At 32.8% G+C, this 19,422-nt stretch overlaps 1 protein-coding gene across 3 annotated transcripts in view; it reads right to left on the reverse strand.

Moving 5' to 3' along the window:
* CBLB (Cbl proto-oncogene B) overlaps positions 1–19,422 on the reverse strand; it is a 191,579-nt gene that overhangs the window by 3,878 nt on the left and 168,279 nt on the right. For all 3 annotated transcript variants that reach the window (XM_012777172.2, XM_012777173.2, XM_012777174.3), the window contains exons 15-18: positions 16,180–16,277; positions 15,932–16,063; positions 13,158–13,298; positions 6,244–6,363 (exon numbers count right to left, since the gene is read on the reverse strand). In XM_012777172.2, the coding sequence (XP_012632626.1) occupies positions 6,244–6,363; positions 13,158–13,298; positions 15,932–16,063; positions 16,180–16,277 (491 nt within the window). The remainder of the gene's footprint in view (positions 1–6,243; positions 6,364–13,157; positions 13,299–15,931; positions 16,064–16,179; positions 16,278–19,422) is intronic.

The raw sequence follows: 19,422 nt of genomic DNA on the forward strand, positions 1-19,422 counted from the left end.
TAACTGATAGCTACAAAAGAGACTTTTCTAGATGTAGATTATGAATATCACACAGAGACTTGAGGTTGGTCAGATGCATCTCAATTTGGCCATTAAGATTTTGCATGATCTTGGGCTAAGCAATTTACTTTACCAATTCTCATTCTCCAAATTTACTTTTGTATATCTATTTTTATAGGTATTATTTATCCCTCCTTGGGTAGTATGAAAATTAGTGTAATTCACAGTATATATACTGAGGAGACTATCAGAAAGAAAAGGACAATGAATTCACAGCCATAATGATAACTGCTATACTCAAATGCTATACAACAGTAATTACTATGAATTAACATAAATGTCAGAGAAAGAGGTAAAAACACAAAATTTTTTGTGAGAGCCTGATCCTACACAAGGCATTTAAGCAAAATATTAAAAAGCAAGATCTGTTACAGCCTGAACTAATAGTGGAAACTGTTAAAAGGGGGGGGGGATCAGGTCTTTTCCATGCTAACCATTAAAGCAAATTGCTTAAAACCAATCCCTCTTTCTATCCAGCTTTCCCAAAGCTCAGAGGCAGCCTTCACTTTCCCTACTTGTTCTTTTTCACAATATCTAAAAGTAGGATACACCAGGTTTTCATTTTCATTCACTTTTTAGCACTTTAGAATGTGTAGGGTAGTGGAAGGAAGCAATGAAACAGAAAATGAAACTATCTCATGGTTCTCCAAAAGTTATTATATTGCAGTTTTGGCATGCATTGGAATGACTATAAATTTTATCAGCCCTATGAGGATTTCTGTACCTACTAAATGTCTTCCTTAAAAACATTTATTTTGGAAGAAGATGTGTTTATTCTAGTGCTGCTGTCCATGCTCATGGTATTTTTGAACTTTTATGAGCAATTACAACAGTATCAAAATAATGCAAGAACATGTGGAAACTATAAGATATGGTACATACATATTCTGGAGTACTGACTTTACTCAAGGATGTGAAGACATCAATATTTTCAAATATTAAAATGAATACAGATAGGCAAAGGAGATACAAAGTTTGCATGAATTTTTAAGATAAGACAGATTTTGAATCAATTTTCTGCATGTGGTTGTCCACTTTTAGCTAACTTGCCAGTCCTTGGGCTATATTTAGAGTTAACCCTTCTTTAGGAAGAAACATTTGAGAAGCCTTGCTTTAGGAGTAAATCTTGATTTACTTTTCATTTTGTAAGCATATAAAAGAGCAGTGAGTCCTGGATAGCATGAAAATTAGCCTGATGAAAACATGGTTGGAATATTATCTAGAGTAATTACTCTAGGTTATGCATCCTAGAAGGGGGCAAAAACTGATTATTATGGAATTAAAAATAATAATCTTAGATGCTAAAATGGTTTGTGGCCCTCCAACGAGCTATAATACATAGACATATAAAACATATCTGTAGTATTAAGCTTTCACTGTTGCAGGGAACAGGGAGCAATCAGGAAAGAACAAATATCTAAAAGGCGATTTAGACAGAATATATATATATTATATATATATATATATTATATATATATATATTTAAAAGTGAGACACACTGCAGTATGTCTACATAATCTATTAATACATATATAGGAGTTGATAGTATTTCCAAAAGAAGGCCCTCATCATCTAAAGTTATTTCCCTCATTATTTCCCTCATCATCTAAAGTTTGGTGGTTTTTGTCCTTATTTTGAAAGATGTATCTAATAAGCAAATGCTATTGTATTGATGAATACATTTTCCCATTTTCTATTTGTTATATTAAGTCCTGTTCAACAATAACTGTCATACCAAGCTTTTATATTTCTAGACAATAGCAAAAGCATTTAACGTGTTAGTTTTCTTGCATATAGTCAGTTTCTGTTAGATTTTAAATACTAAAATAGTGTTTGATAATACATAATATGATGGACTATCATACAGTAATTTAAAAGATTTATTTAAAAAAATTGATGTACTAAGATACTTATTATACTGTACTAAATGGAATTGAGACAGAATTGACACATTTAATATGATCTTAACTATATGAAAATGTACATAGACAAAACATGAGAAGTACTCAAAATGGCAATAATGTTCCCTATTGATGATAGGGTTCTGTGTGATTTCTTTCTCTGGTTGATTCTGCAATTCCACTTTATTTTCCAACGTGCACGCACTACTTTCATAATTAGAAAAATCACCACCACTACCAATAAAATGGCCTCAGATCCTCTCTGCTAGTTTTGCAGACCCTGAGCTGCTCAATATTCTAAGACTGAGAAACAAAGTCTGATTTTGCTAATGTGAAAAGTAAATGAAGCATCTAGTTAGTGGCTTGCCTAAGAATACCAGTTTTGAAATCTCTAGTATAGTTTTACCATTTCTATTACCTTCTATTCCTTTGTCAATACTATTCCTTTACTACTGTCTTGATTTTATCATTGGGCATCTCCAAACACGGTTTACCAATCACTGTTAGATGCATGTATGATTTTTTTTTCTAATTTAATTTTGGCTTGGCTCCTGATAACATAAACTTTATTAACAAATACAAAAATAAAATGTGCAAATAGCTTGCTGAGAAAGACAGAATTGATTCAAATCCTATCAGACTGACATTTACTAGGTGTGTCACTTTGGGTAAATAACTAAACTGCTATGTCTTATTTTCTTCTATAAATTGACATTAATAGTACCTATTTTCAGGGTGGTTGTGAGGAATAAAATTGTATCTATACCTGTATTATATAGTAAAAATACATTTATATTTTTATATATTATACAACTATAGAGTTATAAAAGTTCAATATATAGATATAATTAGAAAAATATAACATTTATAATACATCCAGAAAATGGTTTTAAGAGAACTACGTTGGTGTTAGATTTGTAAGGAAAAAGACTCCAGGTTCTGTGGTTTTAAAACTGAAGTTTATGTAAGAAGCAGCATTTCAAGTAGTTGAAGTATGGTAAAACTCAACAACACTGTGATTTCCTAAGGTGAAACACAAAACAAAATCTTAAAATCATTTACCATAAAATCCTAATCCCATGTGAAGTGAAACCTTGATTTCCAATTGAGATCTTAATGGACATAACTATAGAACATTTGGTCTTAATATAAAATCCATTCAATATTCTACCAATTTTCCTTTAATCTAGTAAAGGAAAAGTAGTATTGGAGTTAATTCCTTTTATAATAAGATCTTCTTTATTTTGCCAGCATATTTGGCAATAAGGCCTCTCACTGGCTGAAACCACATTTAATACAAGGTGTTCTAAAATTTTAGCATTGTTTTCAAGTGTTACCTTAAACTGCCTTCTAAATGCTAAGAATATGGAAAGTCTTAAGAGCTAATGCTGCACTTCATCAGCACAAGCATTATAAGATTTCTACGAATGGCATTTAAACTGTAGCACAGTATTTCGTACAAGAGAAAAGCAAAGTGGAAGACACATAAAAACTCACACACAGTTAGTATATACATGAGCCCCATGTGAATAATATACCCATTTAAAGAAATAAGCAGATTACCAAAAATGTTTGCCCCATATACAGGTGTATGTGAATTTAACACAAGCTGGTAAAATCCTCTTATTTCCAACTATCCTCAGGACATATTTATATGATTAAATATCAACTGTTACATTTACAAAACTTTAAGAAAATTATAAAATATTTTCCTTTTGGAATAAAATATGTGGAAGGCTCTTTGTACATATAGACATACATGCACGTGTAGACATCCTTTTCAGATAAGAGGACAAGGAAGATATTTTCGAATCAATGAAACTACAGTTTTGAAGTCTTAGAAATATTCTTTTCACAGAAAGCTTATCCATAAATAAGTTACTATCAATTATTTAGATAGCCATAACAGATAAAAGAAATTGAATTTATAACATGCAGCAATCATACCAGAATCCTCATTCAGTCATCTTAAAAAGGCCTTAATAAAAAGAGAAAATAAGGGCTATTGGAATCTTGAGGGCACATAAGCATTCAGTCTCAAGTTTTGATGGAAAGACCTAACCCAGAAGGCAAGTCCAGTCTCTCTGCTGGCGTGAAATAAACTAGTGGACAGACAGCTAGCCCTGTGAGCTGCATCTGAACAAACATCTGTTGGTAAAAAAGTATCTTATTTTCTGTGGTTTGTGTTTTTAAAGACAGTTTAGGGAGTAGATTGAAATATTTGATGTTACAGCTAGCTGAAGCCCTCTGAGTAATAATCAGGACTATTTTATAACTTAAAGTAAAAGCCAGTTCAGGTTTCTGGTAAATGGCTATTTAGGGATATTTCAGCAAGGTTTGCGACTCTAAGTTTTTCCTGACATTTCTAGTGTAATGCTAATTGGAATTCATACTGCTTGAAATCATTTAAGTGAATGATGTTCCTCTGGGTTCTACAACACTCACAACATATTATGGAGCAAACTGTAAGGAAGCTATGAAAACAGTATGTTTTGGCCAAAATTCTTCCCATTACTTGAGTATGTTTCTTTTAATCCAGAGTTGGTGGTATTAAATATATTATTTTAAATCCGTCATGGCACTTTTTCTAAAGTTCTATTTTAATGCTATTTCCTTAAAGAATTTGCTTCCTTGTGTTATATAGAGGTTGTCAGATATTGTCTCTCTTTCTTGATTTTCACGTTTTTGTCATCAAATTCTTTGACTATAACTACAGCATGTATCTAAAACCTTGAAGCAAACTAGACTAGAAGCAAATGACTAGAAGCAAACTAGTAAGAGAACACGGACCAAAATTTGAAAAGGTTAAGACTTTCTGTGCCTTCCTGAGTTATATGCAAGTGTTAAAACTTACAAAACTATAGAATTATATAACTTTGGCATCTCTCCTGCATGTTACAGAGTACATAAGAACTACCATGTTGAAAAATCTCAAAACAGCTCATTCATTATCTTGATTCAGAAGTTACAGAACACATGACTATTATTATTAATACGTCTTATGTGTACTGAGGTTTGAGCTTAAAAACAAAAACCTTGAAATAAGACAAAAATGCATATAATAAAAGCTTTTGTTTACAAATATGAGACAAAAATACTGCTCATAAAATAGGTGCATTCAGTTTAACACAGATATCAGCAATACTTCCCTCCTTTCTTTCACCCATCTACCCACTCATATACTCATCCATCCATCCATCCTTTCATCCATCACCTATCTATGCATCTAAAAAAAATGTGCTGGGCACTGTCCTAGACACTTGGGATATAGCAATGCTATGGACTGAATGTTCCTGCCCCACCCTCATCCCCAATTTGCATGTTAAAACCTAATTCCCATTTGGATAGTATTTATTTGCAGGTGAGGCCTTTTAGAGGTATTTAGGTGTGCCGCCCTCATGAAACGGTTTATGAACCAGGAAGGAAGCCCTCAAGAGGCACCTTGATCTTAGACTCCTTAGCCTCAAGAACTGTGAGAAATAAATGTTTGTTGTTTAGGCCACCGTGTCTATGTTATTCTGTTATAACAGCCTCAATTGGTGAAGACCAGCAGTGAAGCAAACGTTTATCTTCAAAGTGTTAATACTCTACCAGATGAAACAGACAAATAAGCAACAATCAAGAAAACGAATGAATGATAGAATTTTAGGTAGTGACAGGTGCTGTGAAGAAAAAGCAAAAGAGGATGGAAAGTGGCTGCAGAAGACAGGGGGAGCTATTCAGATATAGTGGTCAGGGAAGGCTCCTGCAGAAACAAAGAAAGATGCAGCATTTCCTTATTAATGGTCATGAGTGTGACTTGAGCTTCTAAAATGGTACATCATTGTTCTACTTGGTGGCTGGCACTGGAGCACTGCACAGTAGCCCTCAGTGAGCTATGAAAATGAATAGTTTGGTGCCAGTATTAACTCTAAAGAGATTTCTGCCTCAATGGAGAAGTGAAGTAAGAGACAATAGCATTTCCATGTACAAGAAGATTTTTCCCATTTCCCAAATTTGATAAGGCAAAATGAAAGAGAATGAATAAATTTTGAATAAAAATGTGGTTTTACAAACTGATCTAAGATAATATTAAGACTGATTTTTTTTCTTTTCCATGAGACAGTATTGTAGGCCTTTCTCTCATAATATAAGCTTTATAAGCAAAATGCAAAGATGATAAAAATAACTTCTTAGGCAGATAGTGCTCATTGAACTATACAATGAATAAGAAGGTGCTCTGAAAAGTGAAAAGCACCATATAGCCATAAGGTGTTATTATTACTATCATTAGCCAACTCACCTGAAGATGAAGGAAGCTGATCATAGTCCTGTGATGTTCTGTTGGATTTGACATTTTCACCCGGTAATCTCCTAGCAGGAGGCAAAGGAACTTGGCCACTTGCTGGATCAAAAAAGGGATCTTAAAAATAAAAATAATTTTTTAATTAAAAGGATGATCTCTGTCGATTGGCTAAAGAAAAAAAATTCTAGAAACTTTTTATGAAGATTATAGCTTTCAAAAATTAGAAAACTCAATTTGGGATTTATATTAACCACTTTCTTATCTATAAAAACTACACATTTTATAATTTATTCATCATTTCCAAAATATGCTCTTCTCATTTATTTTTAGATAACAACTACTGATTTTATTTTATTTTACAGATCGCTTATTTAGTTGTAAGATTGTTGATGATAAAAACAGCTTCTAAATTTTATTTTCTGTCTCAATCTATCCTATACAATGAATGGAAACTGTTCTAAAGTAAAATAAAAAAAGATGGGTTTGGATTTTGCCCATCAGAGTATTATTAAATCACTTAATCTCTCTAAGCATTAGGCAGATAAAATCTGTAAAACAGACATGAAATTTAGGATTTGTGAAGATTAAATGAATTTATGTATGTCATATCTTCTGTACATATAAGGTACTTACAGTAATAGTACTGTATTGAACATTCTATGACAAAAATCATTATTGTTGTTTCATTAAATAGTAAATTCAATTGTTAAAAAAGTATGCTATTACTGACATTAACGATCAAATATTCAGAGAAATGTGATTTTTTGGCTACCACTTTGGCAGTGAGGGGACATCTGAAGTAGTGAAACATATGAATTACAGAAACATTAAAAATTATTTTATTACTTCCAATGATATTTACTAACTGGAACTAAAGGGAGAAAAAGAGATTTTATTAGTATTGTTATATCAAACCACTAAGACCACAAACCCAACTGATTTAAAATTAGTAGTATACAGGTTTAAATTCTTAAAAATTGATTCCTTTTTTAAGTAGATGAATCTTACTTCTATAATCTTTGGTTCACTAATAATTTATGTAGCTATCACTTTCACCTTCGGCTCCTCTGTTTTTTCCTCTTATACTACCTTCTTTTATGTTGTCAGTATCTCTGAAGGTAACATCAATTCTTCCGAGGGCTGGGATCTTGTCTTATGTATTGTTTGAATTACATCTCCTAACTCAAATATAGTACATAGCACACTGTTTGGAAAATAGTCTGCAGCTAACAAATATTTACTTTTAACTACCAAAAGTAAATCTGCACAGATTTACATTGTTCATAATTTCAAAATCAGTGAAATCTGAATTGCTAACATGAAACTTAAATTGATAACACAAAACACAAATTATAAAGATGAAAGGTGGTCTGATTTTCACTGTTTAAAGTTCCATGAGTTTGGCATAAGAATTTGATTATTTAAGAAGAAAATACAATGGCTAAAAATTGCCTATTGTATACTAATTTTTGACTAGATAATATAAGGCAGGATTGATTCAAAACCATTAATTATTTATTTTCTCCGTTTTTGGAGTACAATAATTATCACCAGCTTTGCTGGGTACTTTTTGACTTAGGCAAGTCTACTTTACTTGTTTTCATTAATTTCAAGATTAATTAACTTTTAGATTTTGGGCTCTCAATATCTGAAGAGTCAATGGTCCAGCCTCATTAGTAGTGCTGAAACATTTTTACAAAGAATGAGAAGATAAATCATATTCCATGCAACAAATGTTGATCTTTTGGTTTGGTAGAGAAACCAAAGGAACCAAACATGGTAACTTCTAGATAAATTTTGAAATTCCCCGAAAGATTCGGATTTAAATATTCAATAAAATTTACTTTAGGTTCCTGTGCACTCTAAATGCTCCTGGTATAACATTCAGTGAGAGGAAAGACTGTCTTTTATAATACATACATGTGTTTATTTCTTTGTAATTTATAGGTTTGTCAGAAACACACTATTTCTAATCATCTATTTAGATAAAGCTAAAAAGTAAATTCTGGATACATTTCAGAGCCATAAAATGATAGACTACACAATATACCACTGTATTATACTGCTCCATTCAACTATTGTGTTTCACTGGATATACAAACATATTACCATAAATAGCAAAACTATACCTATTTATAGTTCTATTCTGAATCACTGTCATGTTCTCCCTTGCTTCCTGCTAAGTTGGGTGTTGGTAAGGTACAGGGTAAACTGGATTCTCTGTAGCAAGTTATAAAGTTGGAGGCATTCGTGCTTCAAATGGAACGGCATTATGCACAGCACAATTACTATGCAGAACACAATAATTACCAACTGTCTCCTGATAAGGAAATTCTGAAAAGCAATAAAGCTTTTTTAAAATAAATTTTTCAAAAACTAATTAAAGTAAAATTTTATATCCACATTTAGAATTAAAACATATGGGTTGAAATTAGCCAATGTATCATTTATACAGTAATAAATGTTTGAGAAATAAATGAATATACACACTGGGATTAATCTGTTCTAAAAAGTAAAGTACTACCTCCTGTGATTTACAATACGGTAATGTAAAATTGAAAATTTAATACTTATTTTAGAGGTTATAAAATACTAAGACTAGACTGGGGGAAAAGGGTTTGCTAACTAAAAAAGAAGGGAGAAAATACACACCAATCAAAAAAATGGATGAGAATATTTTACAGCATGAATAATGCTCATAGCATAGTTAGTGGAAAAACATTATAGATAGCACATTCTATGTGAAATAAATTTTACATAAATATGAACTTACACACTTATAGACAAAAAAAGAAAGGACACTTATCAATGGTTATCTTTTGGAGAAGGTGGTATGGAATATTTTTTCTTCTTCTTTTCCCACTATTTTAAATAGTTTCAAACTTTTGCTCCAGTGTAGAAAAAGAGGCAAATAAAATTAAACAGTTAAAAAAAATGGCCCATTCCCTCTCTGGCCATCCATAAACCACCTGGAAAATTTATCATTTATCCCCTAAATTTTAAAAGAATAAGCCAGTGCAGAAGCTAATTTCTGGAAGGGGTTTGAAGAGCCATGCAGGTAAAACAAAGTTCTTCCCTCTTTGCTGCCCACACTCTTTAACTTATGATCCTGAAATCTTCAATATATACTGATCTAGCCACTGATTAAATCCTCCAAGTGTTAAAGAAGTCCCTATTCCTTGAGGTAGAACAATCCTTAATAATTTGGGAAACTTCATAGAATGAATGAAATTTTTATTCTTAACTTTTCTCATTGGTCTTACTTCTACCTTCTGAGGAAACTTAGAAGACATATACCCCTTCTTTCACAAATACCCTAACTGAAGACAATTCTAATATATATTGAAGGTTTCTTTGGGCTACACATCCTCAGTTCTTTTAATCCACTGTAATTTACTTGGAGTGCTATGAATTTCCTTTTTCATCTGGGCTACATTTCTTTGAGAATACCTGAGTCCAGTTTCTCAAACTTGATCATGCATCAAAATCACCAAGAAGGCTCATGATCACTGGATCCTACTCCCAGAATGTTTGATTTAGTAAGTCCTGAATTTCATTTTAAAGCAAATTCCTAGGAGTTGCTAGTGCTGCTAATCTGGAGACCACAATTTGAGAACTGCTGCTCTAGCCTATTAATCTTCAACACCTGAACACAGTGGTCTCCATGAGAGCTGAGCACTGTGGAGAACTTCACTCCTTCTCTGTTTTGAACTCTGTGAGTGCAAGCCCCACATGGCATGAGCTCCCTTGGTAGCCACACCCTGACAGTGCTTCATAAAGGTTGTAGTCAACAAAAAACCCTAAAACGTCTTCAGTAATGCCAATGATACAGATTTTCTTCATATTTTACTTACACAATTGCATTTCTGAATCCAAGAGTAAAACTTCCATTCATCTTTAATAAGCTACATTTTGCTAGCTTTCAGAGTTGAACTGTGACTTTAAGATTGGATAAGCAATTCAAAAGAGATTCCAGGTTAGAAAAACAGCAAAAGAAAGGTGGTGTAAGGGATGCCAAAAATGCTGTGTATTTTGTGCACTGCACAAAGACACCCAGTTATGGCTATGAGCGGGACTTAAAGATAGCCTTCACTTTGTTCCTTGAGCACCGGCCCTGGCATGAAGTGAAGGGAGGGGTGCCTATTTCAACCCACCAGCACAAAGGAAGTGCTTTTTTGTAATTTGGAAAAGAATCACATATACATTAGCACTAGCCGTGGTTTGGAGACAGGAAAATGTAAAGCTTTTGTTGAAGACTCCAGGTTTTGTTAAGATATGATTGGCCTGTCCAAAATAGATGGCTCGTGTACAGCTGTAGACATTACTATTTTGCCAAAGGAAATCTTACATGAAAGCCTAAAATAGAAAGCAGATGAAAAGAAGAACCAGAGCTGTGCCCTTGCTTGGCTTCCCTCCCTAGATCCTACAGGAATCCTGAGGCTGCTCTGCAGAAGCACAGAACACTACCCTTTCATAGTCACTACTACAGAGAAGTCAATGGGCTATGAAGCTGAAAAGCTGAATCTGACTCAACTGTGCAGGGCACTGAATGCTGGAATAAAGAAATGGATTTGATTAGCTATTTAATATTATATCATGAGAGAATACAACCTCTTTTTCTAAGACACCTGTTATTTCTCTTTAGTTAGGCATAATTTATTATTTCCTCAAGGAAACCAAATCTCAATAATGCTTAGAAAAGATTTATCATTACACTGGACCAAAATTTAACACACTGAAGAGTGAAAACAATAGCACTTAAATGCTCACAAAGTTTGTTTAAATTTAGCAGTCACCTTTTATGGTACTAAATATCCTGAGTTAAACTTTAGCATTTATAGCATGCCCTTTCATGAAGTTCTATTCTTGGATGAAAAATTGCTGTTTTGCATCTTCTTTATTTTTCTAGAAAATAAAATGTATTATGCACTTTGCAAAATGATATTTAAATGATTATTTATAAGCTAAAAGGAACCTTCATGCTCTACAATATTATTATTATATAATAATATACACTCTAGGTTAAGGATAAGTATTGTTGAACTGCCTGGCAGCAAAGCAAAAGCATTATAAACAAATCTATAAATGAAATAAAACAGTTTATACTACTCTCATTTTACCTAATAAAGGGGGAATTTTCATTTTGAAGTAGTAATTGCTTTTGCCAATTAATCCTGAGAGGATTTTTTTAAAGGAAGATTTATATAAAGGGCAATAAATAATATACTTATGATAAGTAAAGAACTAAAACATTTCACAATTCTTTTGAAAAAACTAGGCAAAAGGTGTATTTGTGCAAAATTTTCTCTTTCAGCTCTTGGAAAGTTTGACTTAATTTTATAAGAACTCACTACATTGAGGTTTCATCTATTGGAGCTTAAGTTATATATATACAAAAAAGGTGATGATAGGTACATTGCAGGAATCTGGCCAGAAACTATATTAATTTAGTGTTTAGAAGTTTAAATAACTAAGATTTAGAATGATTCATTTTTAAAAAATTCATGTTAAAGTATAAAACAAAAATTTCAACAAATTTAAGTAAATAAATTAGCAAAATGCATCAGTGTTTATATGTAGATAGATAAATAAATGCCTAAGCAGTTATCCCTATTTCTTCTTGGATCACAAGGGGTTATGACACTTGTCCTTTGACTGTTAGTATTCAGTGAATTCATAAGCTCCATGAAGGCAGGAGGCAGCTAAAAGAGGGGGTGAAATGGCAGATGGCTAAATCAATATTTACTAATTTAAAAAACCCTGACAATTATTCCTAAAAAATATATAAACCACTTTTAGAAAGTAAAGCTGTACATATATATATATATATATATGTGTGTTATATATATATATATAACTTGTATCTTAACTTGTATCTTCAAACTTTCTAAATTTTCAAAGTAAGTGAAAAAAAACCAGAACAATGAATGCTGAAGGTGATTCATAATCAACTGAGGGAAATGATAATGGTTAAGATTTCTAAGTTTTCACTGAGGCATATAGGTGGCTAAATGACAAACTGTTTTATCTCATATAGAAATGTAAGGAAGTTGTTAAAAAAAAAACCTCTTTATCCTATATTTACCAAACCAAGTCTCAGAGGCAAATGTTTCTATGTACAGTATCACTAACAGGACAGACTGGAACTGTTAATATCAGCAGATTCAACATAACTGAATATATTTTCTTTTTCATTTCTAACTAATGCAACAGATGGTTTATTAAGTCTCTTAATTTTTATTTTTACTCTCCTCTTCAGAAATTTAAAAGGAAATTAATGTAAAAAATTAGTTTATATTAGTTTTTCCTCAAAGACCAATAATTTGTCAGTAGATACATTGAGGCATTAAAAATAAAAATATCAACAAAACAATAAAATGCAGGTATTTCAGAAAAATTTGTTCATGTTATAAGAATATAACTTACCAAAATCTTATGTTTTGAATAAATTTATGACACTAAGTCATATCTAGTAAAGATAGATATGACACTAGATACGACACTAAGTCATATCTAGTAAAATTTTTAAAACTTATTATGAAGAAAAAAGAAATCGCATTGGGAATCAGGAGATTGATTCTGAAACACCTCCCCAGTACTATTAGCCCAATCGCTTAGCTGTTCTGGTTCTCATAGATGCCTTTTGTAACAGAAAGGTGTTATTTGGACTGGCTCATCTGTATAGCATAATTTCTAAATTCTGTGATTCCTTACTGCTCTTGCTATCTTTGTAATCGTTTTAGCATTAAACCAGTCAATTGACAAACCCACCAACTGCTACTCTCACCACCCCAAGGTTGTTGTGCTAGGGAGGTAGACAGCTAATTAATCACTAATGTTTACATGATCACTATGATCTTAGGAATATTTTTGCTTTAATTGCATAGTTTTCTTTGGTTTTTCCCTCCTACCTGAAGGAAGAAGAAAAAGGTCCTGTCCTGAGGATGGCCGGCTACTAGAGCCAGGAGGTTTTGAATGCTCGATGAGACTATGCCGTGCGGGAGGTGGGGGAGGTGGGAGGGACGGAGGGAGGGCATCAAAAGCATCTTCACCTGCATTTAAAGAAAGGCTGATATCAACAACAGAACTTCATTAATCAAAACACACAGTATCAAGCAAAAGTAATGATCAATTTTCTTTTGCTGCTTATAAAGAATTCCGCTTGCAGAGTTTATCCAGCAGTTCACCGGCTTTGATAATGGGATCTAACTATTTTGTGGGAATGTTTGGAGAGAAACACACACATACATACAAACACACCCATGTGAACTTTTTCTGTCTCCCAGGCCTTTTATAAAAAGAAGCATTACAGGTTATGAAACAGCTTATGGTTCACTTGTAACCTTTGTAATATTAGGACACTAGAGGTTTGACAAAAAAGTGTCAGTCACACCATCAAAACAGAATTTTACATGTAACTACAAGAGTTTGCAGCCTCTACTGAGAAAATCACACCATGTATGTATGATTTAATGTCATCAAATAGTTTAGATTATCCTATACAGTTCATTCCACTGAATTTTAATTCATTTAAACCAATGTTCCACATGTTTGATTTACTGTCAACATATATGAAAAATGCATCTACAGCAGAGGAATATGGTATTTTTTTCTACTTATCTAATGCTGCTAAAGAAGAATAGTTAAATACAGACCACTTTTTGTGGTCCCCAAAGCTACTTACATTTGTATATTTCCAAGCTTTATTAACTGTAGAATATTACAGTATGCTTTTATGTCTACTCATTTTTACACTGTAACACCTTACTATTCTACTCATATTTTCCTTTACCTTGATTCTGTAAAAAAATAAAATAATAACATAGTATGTATTTTTGTAAGCTATCTCAAACATTTTGTGAATGAGACAGGGTACATATAAATACCCACATATTTTAATAATGAAAATTCATATGTATTTAAGTGGAATGACAAACATACAAGCATATTAAAGAAAAATGATTTTACCATTCACTGAATTTGCCTGCGAAAAATGTGCAGAATATTTTCTCTAATCATTATTTTTTTCTAATTTGAAATATTTGAAGATAGAGGAGAGAGAGCATTGCTATCATTCCAACCTTCAATGACCTGCTATACTCTCATATTTATTCAAATCCTTTTACAGCTCTTAAATATCAGGTACCATGTGAGGCACACACATGATATAAAGATCAAAATCATAAGGCCCTGACTCAAGGAACTTAGATTCCATTAGAAGAGCTAAAAAAGGTTCACAAATAGGCATGAAAAACAGGTGAAAGGGATTGATTAGTCCCATAAGACAGTTATATACACTGGAAGAGGGAAGAGAAATGTAGACGACTGGCATTCAGAGAAGTGTTAAAGAATAGAAAAGTCCTAGGATATCAGGGGGCTCAAGAATTTATTTAACAAATGCAAGGATGGGGTCTTCCAAGCAGAGTGGATGGTATGAACAAAGAATGAGATGCACAAGAAGACCTAGAGGGAGGCTGAGTTAAAACTATAGGTTGGAACACCTATCTGCATTGCTCAATAAAGTGGTCACACATCCACATAAAGCTATTTAAATTTATCTTAACAAAAACCCAGTTCCATACTTACACTTAACCATATACAAACATATAGATCCTTTACATCACCACAAATGGTTCTACTGGACAATGCTGATCCAGGTAATGAAGATCTGGGTAATATATCAAGAACTGATATACAGGAAAAAGTGGAAGGGAGAGAAAGACTGGAGGTAAAGAAGTTAGGAGGGTTTTATAATTAATGTAGAGAAGAATAGAGCCCTGAACTACAAAGAGAACAGTAGCAAAAGACACTGCAATTGTGTAATTGTAAACACCAGTCAATTGTATTTGTGAGAAAATAGAAAGGTTCATTCCACATTTCTGGAGCCCTAACAGCCAATTCAGAAAAGTTTATAAATGGACCTCCATTATACGTTATTTTATGTCAGGGTTACTTGTTATTACAAAGCCTTAAGGTATATGAAGATTCTAATTGTCTTCCTCTAAAAATAGGGTGAGAAGCTTCCTGACTAGAATTAATGAAATTAATAGTGACATAGGCAATTTCAACATACATACACACTTATGTGTACCTTCCCATGTGTATACACACAAACACACATTAGGATGTTTTTGCATATCATCATTTGAAACAAGCAAATTGAGATCCTTTTGAATGTGTTATAGTTGTAACGGTTAGAATAAAATAGCACTTATACTCAGTTCTCCACATATCAATACTATAATTTTCCATAATTTAATTAGCATAAGTGGAACTGGGTCATTTCATGCTGAAAAAAAAGTACATTCCCATTTATTAAGAATTATTATAGTTCAAGAAAATCTCAATTAACACTTCAAATCATCACTTCAAAACTATGAGAATACAAGGGCCTAGGGGAATGAACAATGCTCTCATGTGTTTTAAGACTGCATTTAGCATGCAGGATATAACTTGATAAATTCCCATCTGATGGCCAGCTATTTACACTATTACTTTAATCATCTAAATGGAGAAATGGTCACATGTACTTGGGAGCCACCATCACCTGGAGAACTCATTCTAATTTCAGGCAAATTCATAATCCAGTGAGTCTGCATTACTTTGAACTCTGAATTCTGATTAATTCTGATATTGAGAGAAGAAGCAGGGGTAGTTTGCTTAAAATTTTTTTAAAGGTTTCAACCTAATGGAGGGATGAGAAGATCATAATCAGAGGGCGTCCTGTTGAGTGAAGAACCATGCTTTGGATTGTCCCGAGTTGGAGGCCTGGCAGGTGGTAATGGCACTGGATCAGAGGCTGAATCAAAAACATCTCCTAGAGGATAACACAAAACCTTAATGTATTTTCAGTACAACAATGGCATGGAATTTTGCCTTTAAATTCTGACCATTAAGATATAGATCACAAAGGAGAATATATTCTATACATACCCTTTAAACATATGCCTAATTCAGGAAGATTTGATTTTTTCATCTCTGAAGACGTACCATGTGTTCCATTCAGTATACAATGACCATTATCACAAGACCTAAAGCAGAAAACAAAGAATAAAATCATATAAGGATAATTACTTTCCATTTAAAAGTCATTTGGGAAGTAAAGGGAACTAGCATACTTCCTTATTTAACAAAGTTAGAAAATAAACATATTTCATTTCCTTTTTCTGGAAAAAGTACCAGCAGTATTATCTAAATACTTTATCCCTATTTTAAAAAGGAGAAGTAGGCATGGTGGCTCTACGCCTGTAATCCTAGCACCTCTGGGAGGCCGAGGCGGGGGGATTGCTTGAGGTCAGGAGTTTGAAACCAGCCTGAGCAAGAGCGATACCCCGTCTTTACTATAAATAGAAAGAAACTAATTGGCCAACTAATATATATAGAAAAAATCAGCTGGGCATGGTGGCACATGCCTGTAGTCCCAGCTATTCCAGAGGCTGAGGCAGGAGGATCACTTGAGCCCAGGAGTCTGAGGTTGCTGTGAGCTAGGCTGATACCACGGCACTCACTCTAGCCTGAGACTCTGTCTCAGGGAAAAAAAAAAAAAAAGAATGAGACACTGTCTCAAAAAAAAAAAAAAAAGCAGAAATAAATATTCCATGGAAGACAAATAGTCTCTTCCCTTTTAAAACTAAAACCAAGAATTACCAGGGCCACAAAAACTGTTGAAATCCTAAAAACTCATGTGAAATTAACATATCTCTTTGAAAGAGTTCAATAATACCTGGTCAAGTTTTTGAAGTAACAAAGAAGTATGTGCCAAGAAAAAAAAATACATAACAGTACCAATGACTTCATTATTTGTCAAGGACATTTAATATTTTTGTTTCTGTAACTTAAGCTTTCCTTGTAATAAAAAATAAACTAGAATCCATAAAAGAAGAAAAATTATTCAACTTTCAGTAATTCCATTGAAATTCTGACAGGAATATTCAAAGACCTAAACCCTGTGGTACTATTTTCACCACTGCCAAGAACAAAACTCTAGCCTTCTGACACTGTAGAAAGTGACATTAGCAAAGTCCTTGAGCACACTACAAGTACAGTATTTTAATCTCTGTGTGTGAAAGGGCACTATACACTAGACAGTATGTTTGAATTATTGGTATTAATACTTTGGAAGCATAAGATGAACACAATAAATAAAATTGGGGCATGGCAAGATAGCAGCAGGAAGAGAAGAGAAGAAGCATATTTTGCCTTCAGCAAATAGCTGTGTAACAATTAACTAACAAATAACTACAGAAAGCAGAGTTTACATTTTACTTTTCTCTAATTTACTCTGAATTCTTAGAGCAAAGTAAAAGTACATACATAATGAAGGAGACTTGGATATTTGAATAGATACTGCAGAAGTACTTCATTTGAAATTCATTTCTATTCTCTCTGGAGGCCACTTCTCTTTAAGGGGCCAGAGATGGTTCATTTAAAAATAGTTATCATGCATTGAATCTTCGTAATAATGATGGATTTTTTACTGAAACTGAATTGAATTATTCATTTACTGTTTCACTTTTCCACATATTGACAATTTACTTCTCCTGATGTTTCAAAGTGGGGGAGAAATACATAGGGAAAGGAAGTGTTAAGCTTAAAGAGTACTTTGGAGAGGACATAAGAAGATACTTCATCCATCAGCTTTCAAGAACAAATTAAATAAAGAATTCACTCCAATTAAGTTTAGGGATTATCAACATTTATTACCTCGTTGTAACAGCAGAAAGATGGTAATGATGGTTATAATTCAAATTTATTTTCAGGATTTGGGAGCTCTGCCACCAAAAATCTCATCCAATAGGATATAACAATTAAAATTTAACATATTACAATTATACTCCTCACTTATCCAGCAAGGACAAAAATTAGATTCCCAAAGAGACCAAAAAACCTTTTATTTCAATTTTTAAAAATTATTACACATTTTGTAAGAGCCAAAGGAACTGAAAATTGGAATAATTTATATTTGATAAGAAGAAATAACTTCTTCTTTAACAGATCAATAGCCACTTGGTTCTTCTGATATATCAAAGTGCTTCCCAGTTATTTCTTTGCCTTATTAATGATACTATTTCATCAACAAATATCTTAAACACTAGCAATTAGCAAGAATTGCACTGGTTCTTGCTTTAAAAAATAAAGTCCTGGATGACAGACTGTTAATAATCCTGGGCAATAATTCTTTAGAGTGTTATTTTAACTATGTTAACTTATTAAGACTTCTGATTAAAATGAAGATTTGCTTCTCTTTTCCAAGTACTGCATTTTCTATCTCAGTGATACTTGAAGAAAGGCATTACATTTTTTTTTTAAATTTTCATCTAAAAAGAAAATGGCACATGAAGATGACTGAAGTGCTCCCCAGCTCTCCTCTCAGTCAATGGAGACATGTGGACTGCAAGGCCACCAGCAGTAGGTGAGCCCTAGTCTGTGTGCCAAGCACAGTTCTAAGAAGCACAGTTACACAAAGGAAACTGTAGCCCAGAAAGTAAGTTATGAAGCTGAGATTTGGTTACTGAGTACTTCGTATGTGTTAGAGGAAAAAAAAAAGAAATATCATTCCAGTTTAATAATTCAATTATATATACAGAATCATGCTTAAAGCCAAACTAATATTTCAATACAAACAATCCATTATAACTCACATATCTCAATGGGGTTTCCATTTAAAGACCCAGGACTTCCTCATTACAGTGAGAATAAACAAACAAAGAAAAAACTTCCCACTATTCCTCACATTCTTATTTGATCCAAGGAAAGGCAAAATAGTACTTAATTAAGTTAAGGGAAATAACTTTAGGTATTTTTTTTCACTTCTTCAAGATCTGAATGGAAGTACAAAGCACATCAAGAAGGGAAATGAATATAAATTACACTAATCTTCCATCATGAAAGCAATTCTAAAAGAGGATGCCATATACCTTTGTTTCTAATCATTAATTTTTTATATGTGCTTAGAACTGATGAAATGCATTAAAACAGCTTATTGAAAATACATAAATTAATCACCAGTATATGTAATGTATAGCAAAATTTTATGAGAGTATATTTTTCTTTAGGAGAGGGCAATAAAATATTCCATTACATTTACTAGCCAACTAATTTAATCAAATGATATCCTGCTTAATGGGAAATCTGTATCTTTTAGTTTTCTCTCAAAGTAATGCAAAAAATGGTATA

The sequence above is a fragment of the Microcebus murinus genome, chromosome 1 (assembly GCF_040939455.1).
Source record: "Microcebus murinus isolate Inina chromosome 1, M.murinus_Inina_mat1.0, whole genome shotgun sequence".
Taxonomy (NCBI): domain Eukaryota; kingdom Metazoa; phylum Chordata; class Mammalia; order Primates; family Cheirogaleidae; genus Microcebus; species Microcebus murinus.